Genomic DNA, 21,082 nt, shown 5'->3' with positions numbered 1-21,082 from the left:
GGTCCTCTTGACTAGAGTAGAATGTTAGAGAATGTTGACAGTTCGTGATGTGAAACTTTTACTGTGGGACACTTCTACCTATGTGTTCCTGAGCTACTTTAACAGTGAAATATAGATTGGTTTACTTCTATTAATATTCTAGTATCAATTTTACAACACTAGCAACGTGGATGGTATTATGGGTCTATTATTAGTGGATACTATGGAAGGCTTTCTCCGTAAGAGAAGGGTGGCATCAAATCAAAAGTATTGCATGAAAATATGCAAAATGTATAACCATACATCAGCAGTACGGTCTTAAATAATAAATAATGTTAAATAAAAGTACACGCAATAGCGAAAAGAGACAACATACCATTTGAATATTTGACAGACAGTCCCTAAATGGGTCAAACTTTTTAGTTTCGGCTACTGGAGATTTAGGTTTATTTGACTCGGAATTAATATATGCTTTATCAAAACTACAGCTGCAAAATCCACAGTATGTGTGAACATTTCCCACATTCTTTATGTGAGTTTGATAACTAGGCGTCGAAGCTGTCCCTTTGTATGATGAACTAATAAAGGTATGTTTGTCTCCCCAATAACAACACGTGGGCAAAGGTGAGGAGCAACAATCATTACTGAATATATCTCTTAACTGCCAATTCAATGAAATCGTAAAAACAAACAAGAAGTTGCTGAGAAATATAGACTTGGAAATAATGAGAATCACCTAATTACTGTAGAATTCTCACAACCACATCCATATCCTTCTTCTACACAAACGATGCAATGAATACATTGCCTATAAAACAAACACTCCAACCCCACAGTCCTGTTGTCTTATTGGGAGGATGCAACAAATCCCGAAGCTACCCAAACAACTCCCATGTTTGGGAGTGTGAGTAAAAGATTGTGTAGGTGGTGTTATCGTTGCCCCAGTGTTACAAACAGTGGTACGTCTTGTGGACTGACCCCGATTCAATGATCATGTTCTAAGAATTACAATATGCTTTTCAAATGGCAATAGGTGCCGAGATAATCTTACCTATGATAAAGGCAAGTATATTTCCACTTTAATGCTATGCTTTTGAGTGAAAAGAAAGAACACACCTGTTTCTTAGTTAGATTAAATACTAGAAATGATTTCTCACAAATGTTTGGCACCAGAATAGGCTACATTTCTTAGATAGTTACCTCAGAGATGAGCAGCAATTTGCTAAGCAGTCAGCAACATCAACCACTGCTTGGCTGAGTGGTGGGAGCATGTTTGTGCAGAAGGGAAAGATGAAAGGGCAGATCTATGAGGAATGGGTCTCGTCCACTCTCCTGCAGTTTCTGACCCTTTATGTTGTCGAAGTATAAACAGCAAGTCCTCTTGACAGAGAAGGAAATGCTTTCAAAGTCTCATGAATGATGAACAAGAGCAGTAATATGTGGTGGGGTGGCTAGCAAGACTGGAACCAGATTTGTTTTATCATTCCAGTTACCGCTTCCCTGCATTTCTGCACAGCAGCAAAAGGTGGAATACCCCTCAACAGTTCTGATCCATCGGATAATTTGAAATGTGCAGAGATCCCACATAAAGATACATACCACAAATACCACAACATCATTCTCTTGCCCCTAGTCACTGTTTTCGAACTTCGAGTTGCATGTGTTGTCCAACAACACAATTAAGCCCAGGTTTTAGGGAGGGTTATTTTGACAAGCAGTAAGCATGCAACAGCACCACAGTACTGGGAGGACAACTCCTATTCAGCCGATTCATCTATTAGCTACACTTCAAGATACTAATTACATTTGGATACACTCCCCATGAGAACTACAATCTAGTGGCACCTGATATGCCGCTCTTGCATTTACAGGGTACCTACCAGTAGACGGATTTATCATATAGTTGCTTCTTTCCCCGCATGTTTCACCTGTCCAGCATGGCACCAAGATATAGCATGAACCACAGCCATTATCTATGCCAGAAAGCTGCAAGACATTTCTTTTTTAGTTGGGTTATGGCCACCTCTCCTCTTACTACACATCATTAATACTACATACATATTTTATGGTGCCACCTGCTCTGCTGTCATCTGGGGAGCAAATGTTCATCACTTCAGCCAAAGCTTTACATCAGAGGAGAACTTGTGATAGTTGCTAAAGGTAATCAGATAAGTACTCAAAGAAACTAAACAGGCACGCCTAGTGCCAGGAACCCTGGTCCTACCTCCTCCCGCCACTACCACACTAGGACAATCTGCACCTTCAAACCCAGCCGTCGCTTCACTCACCTCACCACACAACACCTAGGGAGCATTCTCCTACACTTCCTGCAAGTTTCCATGCACTTATACACACCCAACACTCACAGCACCCAAACCAACAGCATCCAACACCCCACTCTCTCACACTCACACAGTACTGCAGCCACTCACTCAACAATCCAAACTTGCATGGATGTTCCTTAACACCTGCTCTCTAATCAAACACATCAAAGAGATCTGGGACCTGCTGCAAAACAATGCCCTCGACCTACTTTTCCTCAGGGAAACTAGGCTGAACCTTGCATCGGTCACCTGACATCACCACAGTCATCCCCTCCGGCTACAAGACTGCCAGGAAAGACAGACTTCACAAAGCAGAATCTCCATCATCACTATTAGCTGCAAAACATCCACAGGCATCATTCTCCATCATGGAGCACCTCTTGTTCAAGCTCCACTTCACAGCCAACTTCACCATAAGCTGTACTCTATACTACAGACCACAGGGACCGTGCAAAAACTTCACTGAAACCATCAGAGACTTCGTCGCGCCACCCGCCCTTGATGCTAGCAATTACATCCTAATCGGTGACCTGAACTTCCACACAGAAGTCCACTCTTCCCCCAACTCCAAAGCACTCATTGAAGACCTTGGAAGCTTGGTCCTCACCCAACAAGTTAAGGGAGCTACCCCTGTCACCGTACACCTCCTGGAACCAATTTTCACCACCTTTGACAACATCTAATTCGATGAGCCCACGCACATCTTCTGGAAAGGCAGGCAGTTATCAAGTTCAGCATCCTCGCTCTGGTCAAGGCACATCTGGCAGACCAGCCTGCCAAAATTGGAACAACATCACTGACAAGGACAGGAACACTGCTCTCAACATCAACTGACCCAAACACAGCAGCAGACTCACCATCAACTAATTCAACAACCGGATTCCCTCTTGTATCGACTCCCTGGCCCCCTCAAACACAGCAATATAACAAAATACAGACCCCAGGCCAGAGGGTACACAGAGGAACTTAAACTGATGAAATGCCACTGCAAACAACTAGTGCTCAGATAGAGAATGAGCCATAACAATGTAGACAGGAACACATTCAAATCTGCCCTAAGACACTACTACTACTACACACTACTACGAAATGATCTGGGCGACCAAACGCGTCACTTTGGCGGATCGCATTTATGCCAGCACCAACAGAAGCAAAGAAATCTTTGCCATTGTGAAAGATTTCCCCTCAACAGAGTCCACCTCCAGCTCAATCACTGCCTGGCATTACATCTCCAACAATCTTTCACAATTCTTCAGCAACAAAATCACTGCATTTACAGCAATTTCAACCCGCAACCGGTATTAATAGACTTCGCCAAACGCTTCCAGATCTTTTACAAAGAAACAAAGCAAATCACATGGCCCGTCATCACCCCATAAGAAAACACCGCCAGCATGAAATCCATGCACTCAGGGGCCCCATTGAACCCTGCACCCATCTCACCTACTCCAGAGGAGTGAGCACGTACTATCAGCACCATGCTCACACCCGTTCTGAATGCCTCCACTTGTCACAATCGTATTCTCTTGAACTCTAGTTAACACAGGAGCAAAATGAAGCCTAGTTCCCAATGCCCCTCTCAGAACATCCCTGCTGGTTTTATTTATTATTCCTTACAGGTAAGCGACATGGGGGGAAAGGGGATTGGGAATAGAGAAGAGAAGAGGCAGCCCGACCGGTATTCTGTTTGTTCTACTTCGTCTTCTTCCCTCTTGTGTTGCTAAAAACAACTGCCATTATAAATATCACTTCATAATTTAATTAGAGCATATAATGTAAGGTAACTTATCTTACCAGGAATACCTTGGACCCAAGCCTCTCTTCTATAACCTTCTCTAGAGGTGATGATAGTGATGTTGATAGTGCTGACAACTGGAGAAGATATTAACCCAATTTTCTTTCTTGTAGGTGAAGCTGAAGATTTCTGACATTCCATTTTTCAAACAGAAACATAAGGTAAGTGAGCAGTTTATATCTTATATCTCTGGGAGTTCTACGATACCTCTGTCTATTGTTTAACTCACTTGGGTTCTTTCTCCTAGGCTCTGTAATCAATGTAGAACTATAGTGTTTAAGTCTTGCCAAGTAGTGAATAACTGAAGAACTAGGAAACCTTCAGTTCTGGTTTGGTAGGTGTTGTAATATCTTTCTAAAGCACCAAAAATGTTCACAAGTCAGTGCTTCAATACGGCGTGAGGAATAAAACGCGCCCGTAATAAATCGCTGACAGATACTCTGACTGGAGTCTCTACTCCTTAGGGTTATGCACTGTATTTTACACAATTCGTCTAGAGAGGCATGCACAACGAAGCATTGCTGATTGCCCACTCTGATAAATGTCAAATGTCTCCTTTAATACTCTCCCACTCAGGAATACTCTTCGGAAGCATAATGCGCGGACCTCAACAGAAACGAAAGTCGAGTATGCACATCAAATACATTAACTAGCAAGGGGGGAAATGACAGACTCTCACTCTCTCAGGGACACTACTCCCAAGCGCACTGCGTAGGACTCGACAGCATCGAGTTTCTGAGCATGCTCAACTAAGAAACACTGACCTTGACTTCAGTAAAGGATGAGGAACTGCCGAATCTAAACACGGACAGACGTAGCTACCCTGCCTAACTGACGCGACGAGAGAAGCAGGTAAGGTGTTGCTCTGGTCGATTCTCTGGTGAAGTGCGCCATGGAATGTTGGTGCGCGCTTCACCTCACCTGGGTGTTCTAGAGAAGACTAGACCGCTGAACAGCGGACATGCTGGCGGCCATGTTGGAAACCCAGCCCCGCCTCGTACTCGCCAACTAAGGCCATAGCAGGAACCCAATCCTTGTCAGTGGGGTTGGGGGGCAGAGACAATGGCTACAGTAAGGTCATGAGGAGGAAATCTCTCGTGAACCCTGACACCACCTCTTACGGGACATTCCCAGATTCTTGGAAATAAGCAACTGTCTTCCCTTTGCCTAAAAAACCCTCTGCTGACCCTTAAATGGTCACCAACTACAGACCGGTCTCCCTGCTACCATTCCCGGGCAAGGTCTTAGAAAAAATCATCAGCAGCGACCTCGACGAATACCTAAATGACCACCTACTCTTCTACACCATTCAGAATAATTTCAGACCCGACCACAGCATAGAAACTGCCCTCATGACTGCCACAAAAGACATACGCATGGCTCTGGGCAGCGGAGACACAGAGGCCCTCATCCTCCTGGACCTCTCCCAGGATTTAACACAGTCTCCTAACCAATCCCGATTCCATGCCTACACAACATCGAGATCCAAGGACATGCACATCCTGACAGAAAGGACCTAGCAAGTCAGCCTGGCACAGTACACGTAGGACGCGTACGACCTCATCCGCGGAGTTCCGCAAGTATTCTCCTTGAGCCCGACCATCTTCAAAGCATAAATGATCTTTCTAGACAGCATCATCCACCCTCACTACTTCAATGTTCTCTCCTATGCCGATCCCCCCACAACGTATTCACTCCATTACTCCATCACAGACAAGACGCCCAGTAGCCAGATCAAATTCGATGGCTGAATGACTGAAATCGCCCACTGGATGAAGACCAACTCTAAAGCTGAACACCGTCACTACCAAAATTGTGAAACAGTGACACCTCTCGTTTACAGGCCTTAGCAATTAGTAATAGTCATGCATACTTGAGAGCAACTGGTTTTGTTCGTACAAAATGTAATTAGCTACACTCCAGTCTTCCAGATATCTATTTCTGGGGATTGCTAATATTGCAGCCTTCTGGTGAGTTTTTTGTTGATCACGGCATTGAGGGTGTTACCGTAGTCTTTCTTGATTGTGACAAGGTCACAAGTGAAGGTTTTCAGAGTGCAGATTGGGAGCCATTTGAAAATCTTCCTCCGCATCTTCAGGGTCTGGAAGCAGGAGGCAGTGACGTCATTGGCTTGGATGGTCATGTTGAGTTTGTTTTTGATGATGATCCCAAGGTTTTTGGCATGGGTGATGGGTGTAGGTGTCAGTCCTAGATCTGTTGGGCCCCAGGTAGAGCCCCACGGCGATGTGCTCTTCCTGTAATGAGGGTTTACCTTCTGTCCTGGTTGAGCTACAGCCCAAAGTAGTTTTCATGGAGCGTGTCTAGATTTTCTAACCTTGCAGAGGAGGAGATTTTCAAATGGTGGCATAACTAATGATTGTGACTGGTCATTGTGAAACTTTACTCTTAGTACATTACTCTATTCTAGTGCTTTTACTCATTCTGCAACCTCCATATAAGCCATTACGTGTACTCGTTGTCAGATTTGTTAGTTTCAGTAATTCTTATTGCAAGTACCACCAAGCAAATCAGACTGAAAGAAATACAGTTTCATAAAGTACTAGTACAAAACTCTGAAACTGTATAACTGCCAGACTCCTTGGTCAGGGAAATGTGTAATTGATTACCCTGCGCTATGAATGCCAGACCACTAAGACCCTGGCATGGAATACAACCTTTTTTCCATGAACCCCACACCACAGAACTCACCTGGACTGACTGCCCATCGTACCCTTCACCATCACTGACACCCAGCACACCACACCATGTGTCAGATCTCCCCCCACCGCAGCTGGAGCAAGCTCACCGAAACATAGTGGTCACAGGCCCTCACCACTTCCCAACCTGAGCCGTCAACAGACCTCAACCAATCCATCCAGAACTTCGCCGACTGAATCATCGACAGTGCTGACAGAGTCGCCACACTGAAACTTACAAAATCCAACAAGACCTCCAAACATGCCAGCTGGTATACCTCAGAACTCCGGACCAACAAGCACAACTGCTACCAACTGGAGAAACAACAGTGCGCCACTATGAACCCCGCCGACAGACTAGCTCACCAAACAGCCCTCAGCAAATATTACTTGGACATCAAGGATGCAAAGAAAGAAGCCATCTTCACCTGCAGCAACTTCGGGGCCAACCACACAAAGAAACTCTACAAAATAGTCAAAGAACTCCACAACCCATCATCCATAGAGAGCACCATTCACCCCTTCCAAAAACTCTGTGACACCCTCTCTGACTCCTGCCACAGCAAGATCACCAACATCTACAGGCATTTCAACCTCTCACCCTGCCACCCTCAGCCCAACCGACCTCAATCAACTAGCAAACATCAGTCAAACCATTACCACTTGGTCTCCACTCGCCGCCCTGACCTCCTCCGTCATCATATTTTCCATCCACTCCGGGGAGCCTTTGCCTCCACCACCTCTACAACCTTGCAACGAACCCAATCAGCACAAGACCCACCAGCATCCTCAACACCTCCATATCCACAGCAATCTTCCTGGACAGGTGGAAACACGCAGCTGGCAGACCCCCTCGTAAAGAAAGCCTCCGCCGATATCCCTGATCCCCTACCAGGCCAAAGTACTCGAGAAGGCGATCAACCAGCAACTCACCGAATTCCTGGAACAAAACCACATACTGGACGCCTCACAATCAGGACTATGTGTCACCACAGCACTGAGACCGCTCCGATTGCCGCCACAGAAGACATCAGAACACTCCTCAACCGCAGAGAAACTGTGGCCCTGATCCTCCTCGACCTCTCCACAGCGTTCGACACAGTCTCTCACAACACCCTCATCAACAGACTCTACAACATAGGCATACAGAAAGATGCCCTTCAAGTGGATTGCCTTCTTCTTTAAAGGATGCACACAGAGCATCCAACGGCTTCCCTTCACCTCCGTCCCCAAAGACGACATATGCAGCGTACCACAAGGATCATTCATCAGCCCCACCCTGTTCAAAATCTATATGACCCCTCTCGCAGACGTCCTCAGATCCCAGACTCAATATAATCTCCCATGCAGACGACACTCAACTGATCCTCTCCCTCACTGAGGACCCCTCAAAAGCCAAAACCAACTTCTGCAACGCCATGACCAACGTAGCCAAATGGATGAGAGACAACTGCCTCGAACTCAACTCCGGCAGTACTGATCTTCTGGAGGAACACCTCCGCATGGGACCACAGCTGGTGGCCTGCAGAACTTGGACCGACACCCACAACGACCGACCATGCACGCAATCTCGGCTTTATCCTCGACAGCCAACTGACCATGAAAAAGGCAAGTCAAAGCAGTCGCCGCCTCCTGCTTCCACACAATTTGAATGCTCCACAGAATCTTATGATGGATCCCAGCCATCACCAGAACGACCATCACTCAGGCCCTTGTCGCCAGTCGCCTCGACTACAGCAATGCCATCCATGCTGGCATCTCCACCCAGCTCCTCAGAAGACTCCAGACCATACAGAACACCAGTCAGTTTGATTCTGGACCTCCCTAAACGAACCCCCCCCCCCCCTGAAAAACCTCCACTGCCTCTCCATCTAGAAGAAATGCTAATTCAAGGTCATCACACATGCCTACCACGCCCTCCACAATCTAGGACCAGCCTACATCAACCATAGAATGAACTTCCACCAATTGTCCTTTTTACTCACCCTCGCACACACACCCCGCATCCATTGCAGTGGTGGCCGCTCCATCTCCTAGATCACTGCAAAGACCTGTAACGACCTTCCCATTCAGCTCCGTTCAGCGCCCTTGCTGCCAGACTTCAGAAAGAGATTCAAGACCCGACTCTTCCAAGTAGAAAACACCCAGATACCCCGAGGGGTGACAGTATCGCGCTTGACAAATGCTGTTTGATTGATTAAATGATTACTTGGCAGAGACGTGTACTAAGTGTGAAGCCAGTCATAATCATTAGCTATGCCCCGATTTGAAAATCTCCCCTGCAAGGTTAGAAAATCTAGGCAAACTCCATGAAAAATTCTTTGGGCTGTAGCTCAATTAGTACACACGGTAAACCCTCAATACAGTCACACGGAACAGTGTTTCTGAGGGGGTAGGAAAGCAGTGGACTCAGCAGCTCACTGATGGTGTTAGTGGTTAAAATGGCTATGTGTTGGAAACTGGGCTTCTTTGCAGAAGCCCCCCCACTTTTTGCCCCTTTTTAGGTCTCGCTAGACGAAAGCAAAAGCAAAGCTTTTGCTGTCTATGCGAGACAACTAATGTAATCACTTTTAGGGGAATGTGGACAGCAGACTGTCACGAGCTTCTCCTGCCGGAGATTTGACCTCGTGAGCGCGCACGCCCAGCCCGGCGCCGTGCACGTCCCCTGCCACAGACACACACATGCACACGCAGGCAGGAAGGCCCACACACACACACACACACAGACACGCGCGCGCACCGCGCCCCCCGCCCCCCCCCCGCCGCCGCATACATAGAAGCGCCCCCGGCCGCCGCATACATGAGGCCTCACGCCCCTCCTCTGTATTCGGGACTCACCGGGTCGGCTGGCGCTCGGCGGCGGGCCGGTCTCTCCTTCTCCAGCGGGGGCTCCCTCTTGTGCACGGCCCCCCCCCGCCATGGCTGGCACGGCATCTCCGGTCTCCCTCACGTCTCGGGAGACCGGAGGACAACAGGCAAAGCTTCCGCAAGGCAGTCGGAGCGGACCCACCTCTTCCCGGCCCCGCCCACAACCAGGTGGCGGGCCGGACATCTGCTTCCGGTGTTTTCCTCCGGGCTGCGGCGGTGATTGGTTTTTTTAATTCGTGCCCGCCGGTTTTTTTAATTCGTGCCCGCCGCTTCCCCAACACAGGAGCAATTGAGAAGAGCCCCCTCCTCTATTAACGTAAGTATTGGTTCTTCCTCGGCCACGCGCACTAGGTCCTGGGACTTGCACAGAAGCAGCCTTCGCCATGTACCTCGTCCTCGAGCTTACATAGCCTAGTTGTAGGTTTGGGAGCGAGGGTTGGCATGTTTAATGTGGAGGATCAAGTAAGGGGATTGAGTGCGTGTGTGTGGAGGAGACAGGACGATACAGTAGCAGAGTGTGGTCTGTACATGTGCAAGTTGTGAAAGGGTGTTTATAGGTGGGACAGCGGGTGTTAAAGGGATTAACTGAGGTGATTACTCTGTGTGCAAGAGTGATGCACACGTGGTGTGGGTATGCATGTCTGTATGTTTGTGGTAGTTTAAATAGCACTACTCCTCAAACGATGGGCATAATTTGCATAAAGTGTTTGTAGTTTAGGAAAAGCATTTTTTGTTATTGCCGAAAGGTATATTAAATGTTTTGAGAGAGATCTTTGCATTGCAGTCTAAACATTTTGTTGAAACAGTGTTTTAAAGTGCCCACTGGACTCTTTTGGAACTCAAGACGAAGAGCGAGATGGAGCAGAGATGCTAAATTCTCTGGTAACTAACCACAAACAAGCATTTGCAATGCAATAGGTCTCGCATTTGCGAGAGTTTAAGCTATTGACATTGTAAATGACAATGCCTTTCATTTATGTTTTAAAGACCAACACGTAAATAAAAGGCATTGCCATTTACAATGCCAATAGCTCAAACTCTCACAACTGCGAGACCTATTGCATTGCAAATGCTTGTTAGACTGCTAGATGCTGGTATTTGATTATGATAGTGCACTGGGACCTGCTAACTAGGCCTCAGTGCCCTTGTTCTTTGCCATAAAAAGTGATGTGAATTGGTACACCCAATTGGCAAGGTACTTTGCCCCCTTATAAGTCCCTAGATAGCCAGCTCCATTATGGAACAACCAAATTGTGTCGTTTGTGGTGCCAAATACTGTGTTTTTTCACCCCCAACACGATTCTTTTGTCAAGGGTGAGCTAGCATGCTCGTAGGTGCCTCCCTGAGAGGGTTCCCACCCAAGGTTTAGTGCTCCAATGCCTTGGTGGGCTTCCCCGAGCTTTTTGCCGCCAAGACAAGAGTCTGCTGGGATGTGCTAGCTCTTCCCCAGGATGGAGACAAAGGCCTGGACAGGAAGGAGGTCACACCTCTCCCTCCCAGGATGGCTGGCGTTTGCAGTCATCAAGGTGTTAAGCCTCAAAGGCTTTCACTGCTCTTGATCTGTAATTCCTCACCCCCCACTTGAGGAAAAAGCCCTTTCCACCCTGTCCAGCCTGGAAAATGTGTTATTTAGGAGGAGTACACCTCCAAAAGCCTAGCCACACCTTTAGGTTGAGCTAGGACCTCTGTACAGCCAAGAAAATAGTACTGCCATGTGGGAAGACCCTAAAGTAGAGAACTCTGGGTAGAAAGGTGAAGTACACCTACAGGATGTTGTTACCACAGAAGCAGGTTAGCAGCAGGGACAAGCAGCCCATTGACCACTGTCCCTCATGCCCTTTACCCCCCTCCAAACTAGGATTTAAGGGGCTCCCCTGACATCACAATCTCAGTTCTAACTTTGAATCCGAGAAGAGGCACAAAGAAGTGCCGTCACAGAAAACAAGACATTGGACTCTGCCGCCATGCTAAGCTAGGACACCTAAGTGCCCCGAAGAGACCATATACTGGAACCTTGTGTTGGACATGTGACTGTGTTGAAACGTTGTTACAAGAGGGACTCCAGTGGACGCCAAACTCTAAAGCAGACTTGGTGGGACCAGTCCCCTGCAAAGCTGAAGGAAAATCTACATGTTCCATGACAAGAATTGCGACCTGCTGGGCCCATTGAGAGTGAGCCAGTAGAGAAGAGGTGTCCTGCAAGCCCAAAGTGGTAACTACGCGTTTATCCATTTACAAACTGCTACTCCACTCCTGTCAACCTCCAGCCGCCTTACTTACCGTGAACTACATTTGCCGCAGCCAAGGCTTGATGATCGCCAGTCGGGTGATCAACCCCACTGCTGTGTTCCTGCATCCTGAAGTTGGAGTTGTGTGTGGTAAAGCATCTTTGAAGCGACCTGCCCAGGTGATTGACATTTGCCAGTTACCTCTGCACCCAGAGCCGCCGAGCAAAGTAGAAGAAATACAGCTGTTGAACCCGCCTCTACGTTCCATGGGTAGAATGGAACCCCAATTCCAAGTGTGGCTTTGGTAAGTGTTGCAAGTCTAACAGCTACTGCGGATCTAATTCAGTACCAAGGACAGCTAAGTTATCCCTGCAGCCGGACTCCCTGGGCAAGGTAACAGAGTAACGACTGTTGGAACTAGGTCTAGGGACCCGCACTACCTACTCCACAAGAGGGTTTGTATTAACTAACCATCCAAGTGTCACCTATGTTTTCCCCCATTGACTTCAATGGAACCAGTTTGTAAGATGTACTGCATTTATTTGTAATTTCGATTGATATGAGGTGTTCTTTTATTATTCTTATATAAAGTTGCAGGCATCTTGTAGTCACCTTGTGATACTGTCAGACTTGCAAGTCTAGAACTCTGGTATTTTTAGCTGGTGAGACAAGAATGTAGTGATAAGACCTCAAAAATAAAATAGAACAAGCAGATCATCACGTGCCAAGAAAAGCAGAGGTAGAAGACCGAGGAGTAGCAGTCTAGTAATAGTCTGTGCAAACCATTAGCGACTGCTGTAGAGCAAAATGCTCTCACTAAACAACAAGCAAAGTTCCAATTTTAGGATACTTTCAGGAATTCTCATTCTATATGATCAATAGCTGACAAATGTATAACCTTGAAGATAGGGCAAATAAGTCTCATTCTTCGGGTGCACAGACTACATAATAAGCATGCCATGAAGTAATCACTTGTTGCAAAGGAAAGAAAAGAGGGCACTTGATGTAAGCCAGGAAAAAGTGTCTGCATAACAACTTCTAATGTAAAAAAAAGTGCCCTTCCTCCTTCATTGCCTATGAAGGCTGCTATCCACACTACAAACTCAAGATGCAATTTCTCTTCTCTCGTGTCAACTACATCAAAGGAGTTCTAAGTTGGACTCTCAATCAACATCTTGATAACACTAAAAAGAATTCAAAATTGTGCTGGTCACCTCATCGTTAACTTGAAGAACTTCCATCAAACAACTCCCTCTTTAATAAAACTCCATTGGCTAATCATCAAGAGTTGCTTCGTCCATAAAGCCAAGCACAGAGCCACTATATATTTGCCAGAAAACCAACATCTTATCCTTTCAAAAGCACATGAAGACTCATCTCTTCCATCAAGAGCTTGCATCCTTATATCATTACTGCATGAATGTCTTACAAAAAACAATTAGTAATAAAGGAGACAATAAAACCATCACCACTTGGGAAAGAGGCAGCAACATAAGTGCAATTCTTCAAGTTTAAAGCCCAAATGAAGATTGCAGACAACTACAAAAATCCAGACGAAAGCAATCCAGAGAAGTCCCTATATAGTGAAGTACATTCTTTGAACGTTATTAGGGGGGAAAGACATGGTGCTTTCTCAACCTGCTAATGGTAGCCTACAATGTGATGAGCTGTAATCACTGAAACTGGAATTCAGTAACAGTGGAGAGCATAGGTGTGGGAAATATAGTGTTTCTTGCAGCGAACCTCCTGCACTGGAGATTTGTCACACCACATTACACAAAAGAAGAAACTGCGGTGCTAGTGCACTCAGAGTTCACAACTGTCCCTTAGGCATTGAATATAGTGAATGCTTGTTTCTTTCACTTAAGAACACCAAGGACGATTGTTCCACAAGGCTGTTTACTCCTTAGGATTCAAACAAGTATGACAATGGTACCTGGATACCTATCAATACCTAATGTATCAAACAACAACAGCAAAATGAAGCAACTCATACAAAGTACTGTCTCATGCGGGCTGATGTGCCCACTGGCTATCATCTCACTCCACTGGTTCCTTATTCTCAAAGCAATCCCACTTTAAATCTCTATGCCTGGTCTAATCGGCCTTCACAAGTACGGTTCACAATAAATCTATCAATTACCAAATTCAAAGAACACTCCCCAATGCCGACCTGTGCATTTTAATGAAATCCTGATTCAACAAGCACTGTGCAGGAAAAATTAAAAAAATAAAATAAAAAAAGTTCCACAAAGCGAATGAAAACAGTACTTGGGCCAATGGACACCAATAAGAGGAGCAACAGGAAATAGTATGCGGCAGCATGCTACAGCCAAAGGAAACAGAGGAAAAATAAGTGGCAAACATGATCCAATGAAAAGTAAGGGTGACATGTAAACCCCATTTAAGATTTGTATTAAACAAAATAGATTTCACAAGCACAACGTACGCCCTGTGCAGACAAAACCTAACAATAATGTGAAAGTCGTTAGACATTCCTTTACCAGTTTGCCAAACTGTTGACTAAACTGAATTCACAAAGAAAAAGTGGAAACTTGTTGTGCTTTCACAACTATTGCCTTGGGCCAAAAGGCCACTTGGTGATATATACTGTGCATTAAAAAAAAGTCCCAAAGCATAACACTGAGGACAAAGTATATTCAATGTTTATTTTATTCATAGACTTCCAGGAAGTTTGTAAAATCTGCTATAAAGGACTGACCAGCCTGGCTGGCATATGATTACTGGGCAAAAGAAGGACCAAAAGCACAGCGGAGCTTGGGAAAGCTGGTAGCCTTATGACAATAACCCCACCACTGTTTCAGAGTTCTTCTTACAGGTTGTTGTGTCTTATTAATACCACCTGCCAACAATCACACCAAAATTAACCAGATAAATGTAAAGCATTTATCTTCATCTACCTTCAGTAAATGGCGTTTATAGCGGTTTAGAGTAGACTCTCTAGAGAACCAAGCACTTGAGGTGGAAGGGAGCAACTGTGTGTGGGGGGGGGGGGAGGAGAGGGGGTGAGGGTAGGGGCACAAGTAGAGGCATGGAGCGTTCCGGTGGACAAACCAAATTTGCCTTCAAATTTCAGGTATTGTTTCACTTTATCAAATAATGCAGATTGACAGCAAAAATGTTATAGGGAACGGACCTTGAAAATAGAAGCTGTAAGTGGGAGAACAGTGATCTACCATATTCACCCCATAAAACAACATTTATTTGTACAATCTGTGTGGGTTTACTACAAACAAGAGACATTACTGATTTATAAAGCCCTGCTCATACTTTAGGGGAGCATCTAGCCAAGTGAAGGCCTAAGGTATTTTATCTAAGGGAGTCCCTGTGTCAACAGTAATAACTGGTTAGCCAGACGAATATTATTTCCCATATTATCCACAATGTGAAAAGGCTTTTTGAATTGGTTCAATTAACCCATCTTATTAAATCATCCTATTTCCTTTGGAGATACAATGATTTGGAGATACTATATTATATTTTTGACTATGAGACCGGAGAAATGAACAAGTTGCTTACCTTGAGAATCTTTCTGGTGGATACTCAATCTAACCGCAGATTCCTCACCTTGTCAAGGCATCGGACTGGATCCCGAAATCTTTAGAGCAGTTCTTCTGCTTCCAACTTGTTGGGTTCGTGTGGCTCCATGCCAACGTCATTCAGCTCTGGAAGTGACGACCCACATGTAAATGCCACCCATGTGCGCTGACATTAGCTGCGTTCTATGCTGTCCGTACCCTCAGAGGCAGAGCCCATTAGCAAACTGATATGACCAGTATGCAGATCTCTAGATTGGGACCTTTTTAGATGGAAAAGAATCTGTGATTTGATTGAGTATACACCAGAAAAATCGTTACCATAAGGTAAGTAACTTGTTCTTCTGATGAATATTTCGAACCACAGATGTCTTACATTGTGAACAGATGCCATCACATTACCTCCCTTGGGGGTGGGTCTATTAACTGTGACAGACCAAAAAGTCATGCGGGATTGAGTTGAAAAAATATCCTATTGATGGTCCGGAGTGTCGAGGCAGTAATGTTTCATGAACCTGGACTCCAAAGTCCACATAGCCGCCTGACTGATGTCCAGGACTGGCACTCAGCTTAGTAGTATTTTTGGCTATGGTGGAGTGAGCCCACAACTCTTTTGGGTACTGTTTTTTCACCAGCGCACAGCAGATTTTTATGCAGAGAATAATCCATCAGGAGATGGTCTAGTTTTGTACTGCTTTGAGCTTTTTTGCTCCTGAAAACCCTACAAAAGAGCTGATTGTCCACTCTATGTTCCTTGGTACAATCGATATACAAATGCAATATTCTTTTACGGTCCAAAAGACAGAGTATCACTTCCTCCTTAAAGAAATAAGGTGGACCAAATAATGTGGATTGCTGATAGGCTGATCAACAAGAAAATAAGTGACTACTTTAGGCAGATATAAAGCCTGGGTACTTAAAAAAAAAAAAACTTGTCAGAAAAGAAGATTTTATAGACTGGACTGAAACAGAGAGCCTGAAGTCCGCTCACACGTCTAAGCCAATGTTATGGAGATGAGAAAGACTGTCTTAAACTTCGAAGTCTCAAGGGACAACAACTGAGCAGTGTCTCAAAAGGGGTGCACATCAAAAAGTGAGTTAAAGCCCCAGTGCAGCATCACAAATCATTTTGGTGAAAATAAATGTTGTAAATATTTCAAAAACCTCATCACAAGGGGTGATATGAAAGCGAAGGCTTATCTAACAAACTGTAAAAAAGCCAAAAGTGACAATAAACAACACTTACCAGTACCCAAAACAAGTCTTTGCTAGGCTAGGAACAGTATAAACAATAAAACTTCAGACAACTTTGCCTGCAAATGGGCATTTTGTTAGGTGATGCACCAGTCCACAAACTTGTCCCAGCGGCGAGCGTATACCGATTTTGAAGGTGGTCGCCTAGCTACGAAGATGAAATCAACAACCTGAACGTTCAGGTCGAAGAAGCTCAATTGTCGCAGTTCAATCTCAAAGCATGGAGATGCAAAGTAAGCAGGCCCTGCTGCTGTCACAGAATACCCTCCTGAAGCGGCAACTTGAACGAGTACAGATGCTCATGTCCATGAGTCCCAGGTACCACACACTCTTGGCACAACCCAGTGCCACTAGGGCTGGGCCAGGTCGTTCTGGATTTTCTTTAGGACTCTGGGCAGGAGAGGCAGTGGTAGGAAGGTATAAAGGAGCCCTGGGCTCCACTCAAGATGGAAGGCGTTTCTGAGCGAGAGCTGATATGGAAACACCAGCGGGCATAAGTACCAACACTAAGCATGCTCAGTGGTGGCGAATAGATGGAGCCAGGGTTCTAACCACTACTGGAAGATGGCCTGACCCACATCTAGGTGCAATTGCCGTTCATGATCCACTAGCACCTGTGGCTGAATTAGTCTACTGTGTCACTGAACGATCCTGCCAGGTGGTTCACTGGCAGAGAAATGCCTTGGCAGCCTAGCCGCATCTAGAGACGCTGAGCCTCTTAGCACAAGACCCAGGAGCCCACCCCGCCCTGCTTCCTGTAGTACCACATAGCAACAGGTTGTCTGTGAGCAATTGCACAAGTTTTCCTTTGTTAGTGGGCTGGAAAGCCTTTAACAACAAGCAAATCGCTCCTAATCCTAAAAAGTTGATGTGGAGCCAAGTGAGTCTCAACCAGAGGCTTCTGATTTCCACCTATCTCACATGGCCACCCCAAACCAATCAGTGACTTATCTGTGACCACAGTCCACTCTGGGTAGGGTAAGGAGAGTGGCCTGCCACCGACCGAATTGTGGCGCTGTCACCATTAATGTAGATCATTTGCAGTCGCCTCCAAAATCTGGATAGAGTTTCACAGATTTTCTTGCTGTTGTTCCCACTGGGATTGAGGTTCCACTGAAGTCCATCTGACATGTGTCACCAACAGGATGAAAGATGCTAACAATCCCAGCAACCTCCGAGTCATCCACACTGAGATCCATCACAGAAGCTGAAATATGAGAATCATAACCAGAATGTCCTTGACTCTCTCTTCCAGGGGAAAGACACAAAACTGTAATGTATCCAAAATGGCTCAGATGAAACGGAGCCTCTGCCAAGGAGTCAGGGATGGCTTCCCGACAATGATAGTGAAAACCAGTGACGTGAGGATGTTCACCAATGTCTGGAAGTGGTTTATGACTAGCAAAACAAACAAGATGATGGACGGAATGTTGCACAATGGCAAAACATTCACCCTCAGTCACAGATCTGGGTTTAATCCATCGTTATTTTGCTCACCAAGCCACCCCAGTTCAGTCATGGCCATATGCAAATCAGTCTTGACCCTGTGGCTCATGGGAATAGTCCAGCCCGAACTGCCAAGCCATGTCTTCCCTGGCCCAGAATCAAGCATCCTAGGACCGGTTTCTGGCTATCAGCTGTCTTCAGCCAGGATAGCTTGACTCCAGTGGCGTAGTAAGCATTGGACCCACGTCTGGGCATACCCTTCCCAGATTGGGTGAACAGCAAAACAAACAAGATGATGGACGGAATGTTGCACAATGGCAAAACATTCACCCCCAGTCACAGATCTGGGTTTAATCCATCGTTATTTTGCTCACCAAGCCACCCCAGTTCAGTCATGGCCATATGCAAATCAGTCTTGACCCTGTGCCTCATGGGAACAGTCCAGCCCGAATTGCCAAGCCATGTCTTCCGGAATCAAGCATCCTAGGACCGGTTTCTGGCTATCAGCCGTCTTCAGCCAGGATAGCTTGACTCCAGTGGCGTAGTGAGCACGGGACCCACGTCTGGGCATGCCCTTCCCACATAGGGTGAACAGCAAAACAAACAGGATGATGGACGGAATGTTGCACGGCAGTTCGGTCTGGACTGTTCCCATGAGGCACAGGGTCAAGACTGATTTGCATATGGCCATGTCTGAACTGGGGTAGCGTGGTGAGCAAAATAACAATGGATTAAATCCAGATCTGTGACTGGGGGTGAATGTTTTGCCAATGCGCAACATTCCGTCCATCACCTTGTGTGTTTTGCTGTTCACCCTATGTGGGAAGGGTATGCCCAGACGTGGGTCTGCGCTCACTGCGCCACTGGAGTCTAGAGTCTAGGAATTATGCACCGCCGACAATATTTGTCCTTTTATCTTTTGCAGGCCCCACCCTGTAGTGAAATCTGATTTCCTTCTACATTTGTAAGGGTATTATTTTCTTTATATATTCTAAAAAATATTTACATGTGAAACCTTGTAGGGTGCTCTCAAGCAGTCAACTGGGTAGTGGAAACACTGTACAAAAATAGTAACAGGAAATTAAAGTATTCAAAAGAACTGCCATTCCTGCCACAATTCACGAAGTTCATTGACACAAAAAGAGGACAAACTAGAAAAATGTACACAACGTTCTCAATTCTAAAAACATTGATTATTAAAGGGTTACATTTATGCACAATTTGAAGAAAAATGGCAACTTGAAATTTTGATTTAGATTTTACTGCCACTTAGAATGATAATGGTTTGTGAAATTGAAAATGAAGGACAGTGGACGACATCGAAAAGTGGATATCGGGGCTTGAATGTCCTGGACGCATGGGGTGAGAAGGAAAGGATGGGCTTGAGAGACAATGAGATGAGGCAGAGGTCCAGACATCCTTCAAATGATCATGGTGCTATAATAGACATCAGGGATGTAGGGAACAAGGGGTCCTTTCTACAAAAAAAATACACGGAGTTGTTTTAGTCTCCAAGGAAGTTAAAGTGAGTACCAAAACGACCTTTTTATAACCAACCTTGATTTTCCAGTAAACTAAATGTGATAAACACCCGAAGTACATCCAAAAGCAATTAGAAACAAGCTTACATGGAGTTCCAAAGATTTCAAACTCAGGTCGGCAAACGCATCTCCAAGTTGCCGTTGAGTAAGAACCATCTGGGAGAGCTGAGTCGATAAAGTCTGAGCCAATTTCAATATATATTCGTACTTTCGCTTATTATCCCGAAGTATTTCAATTTGCGCCTCTAGTTCCAAGTCCACTGTTCTTGAGCCGCGACCCAGCCTCTCCGAGAGAATCTGCCGAGTACACTAAAGGTAGTGGGGGAGAGAAAGGAAAAATAGGTCAGTCACGCTGGCGCGTCTTAAAAAGCAACCATAAGATAATAAATTCATAGTCCAGGTTCTCCAACTCAACAACATATAAGGTTTGAGAATCATCTACTCCAGGCGAATAAAGCTGAAACATCAACGAAGAGAACAATTGAGCAAAACAACACTACGAACTTAATGGACAAATGGTTCAAGTCATAGCAAAATGAGGTTGTTCCAACAATAGTCAAAAGTCAGGAATACAAATATAACTTTTGAGTGCTGCTGAAAACCCTATTTTATTTAAAACGTTTACACTTACTAGAAAGAAACTTGACGCAATTTTATTCAAGTTATCCATTCCCTTTTACCATCGTTCTTTTAGCTAATAGTTCTCTGATCTTTTCAGTGATGAATCTTTATTTTATGTACAGCGTTTTTCTGACAATTACTTGGCACCTTAGCACTTTGGCACTAGGGTTGCTAACACACCAGAGGATGACTGTTGGGGTACGAAGTGGACAATAAGAAAATTTCCATTATTATAATGGGGCACCAACTACTACAATGTTCTAGGTTTTAGATGATGTGTTGAAGCGTGTCGAGGAGAGCCAGCTGCTCGATGACACCCCTCACACTGTGGTATTTGACAAGATATAAAAGACTTTCTTGTTGAGCATGATTGGATTTCTGACTGGTATTGTAGACTGCAGATTTTAGATGCTTCTTGATAATACAAACTAGTGATAGAAGGACGCTTTCCAACAATATTTAAATGAGGCGGTTCTGTTCATATGAACTTTCAATGTATGCAGAGAAGCTCCATTCAACATACATGGAGGCTAGTTATTGATATTTAAACCTGTGAGATGTCTCCTATACAAACATCTAGACACTTTGCAGGCTCGTCATAACCCACATAAAGCTGAGGCACTAACAGTAGGTTTAAGAAATTGGGTTATGTGTTGCATAGGATGTGAGTGCTTCACAAGTAATAAGTCCAGAAATGTCTTGCTACTGGGAACAGAGTACCCCGTTGTAGCACTTGACTCTCTCAGAGTAGCGAAGCAGAGCAGTATAAAGCC

The 21,082-nt window shown here is 45.2% G+C and overlaps 1 protein-coding gene across 4 annotated transcripts in view; it reads right to left on the bottom strand.

Annotated features, from left to right (window-relative positions):
• ARFIP1 (ARF interacting protein 1) overlaps positions 1–21,082 on the bottom strand; it is a 366,293-nt gene that overhangs the window by 121,323 nt on the left and 223,888 nt on the right. For all 4 annotated transcript variants that reach the window (XM_078676937.1, XM_078676935.1, XM_078676936.1 and 1 more), the window contains one exon: positions 19,776–19,997. In XM_078676937.1, the coding sequence (XP_078533063.1) occupies positions 19,776–19,997 (222 nt within the window). The remainder of the gene's footprint in view (positions 1–19,775; positions 19,998–21,082) is intronic.

Source organism: Lissotriton helveticus, chromosome 2_1 (assembly GCF_964261635.1).
Source record: "Lissotriton helveticus chromosome 2_1, aLisHel1.1, whole genome shotgun sequence".
NCBI lineage: Eukaryota > Metazoa > Chordata > Amphibia > Caudata > Salamandridae > Lissotriton > Lissotriton helveticus.
The sequence above is the reverse complement of the archived record's forward strand: the minus strand, read 5'-3'. Positions and strand labels throughout refer to the sequence as shown.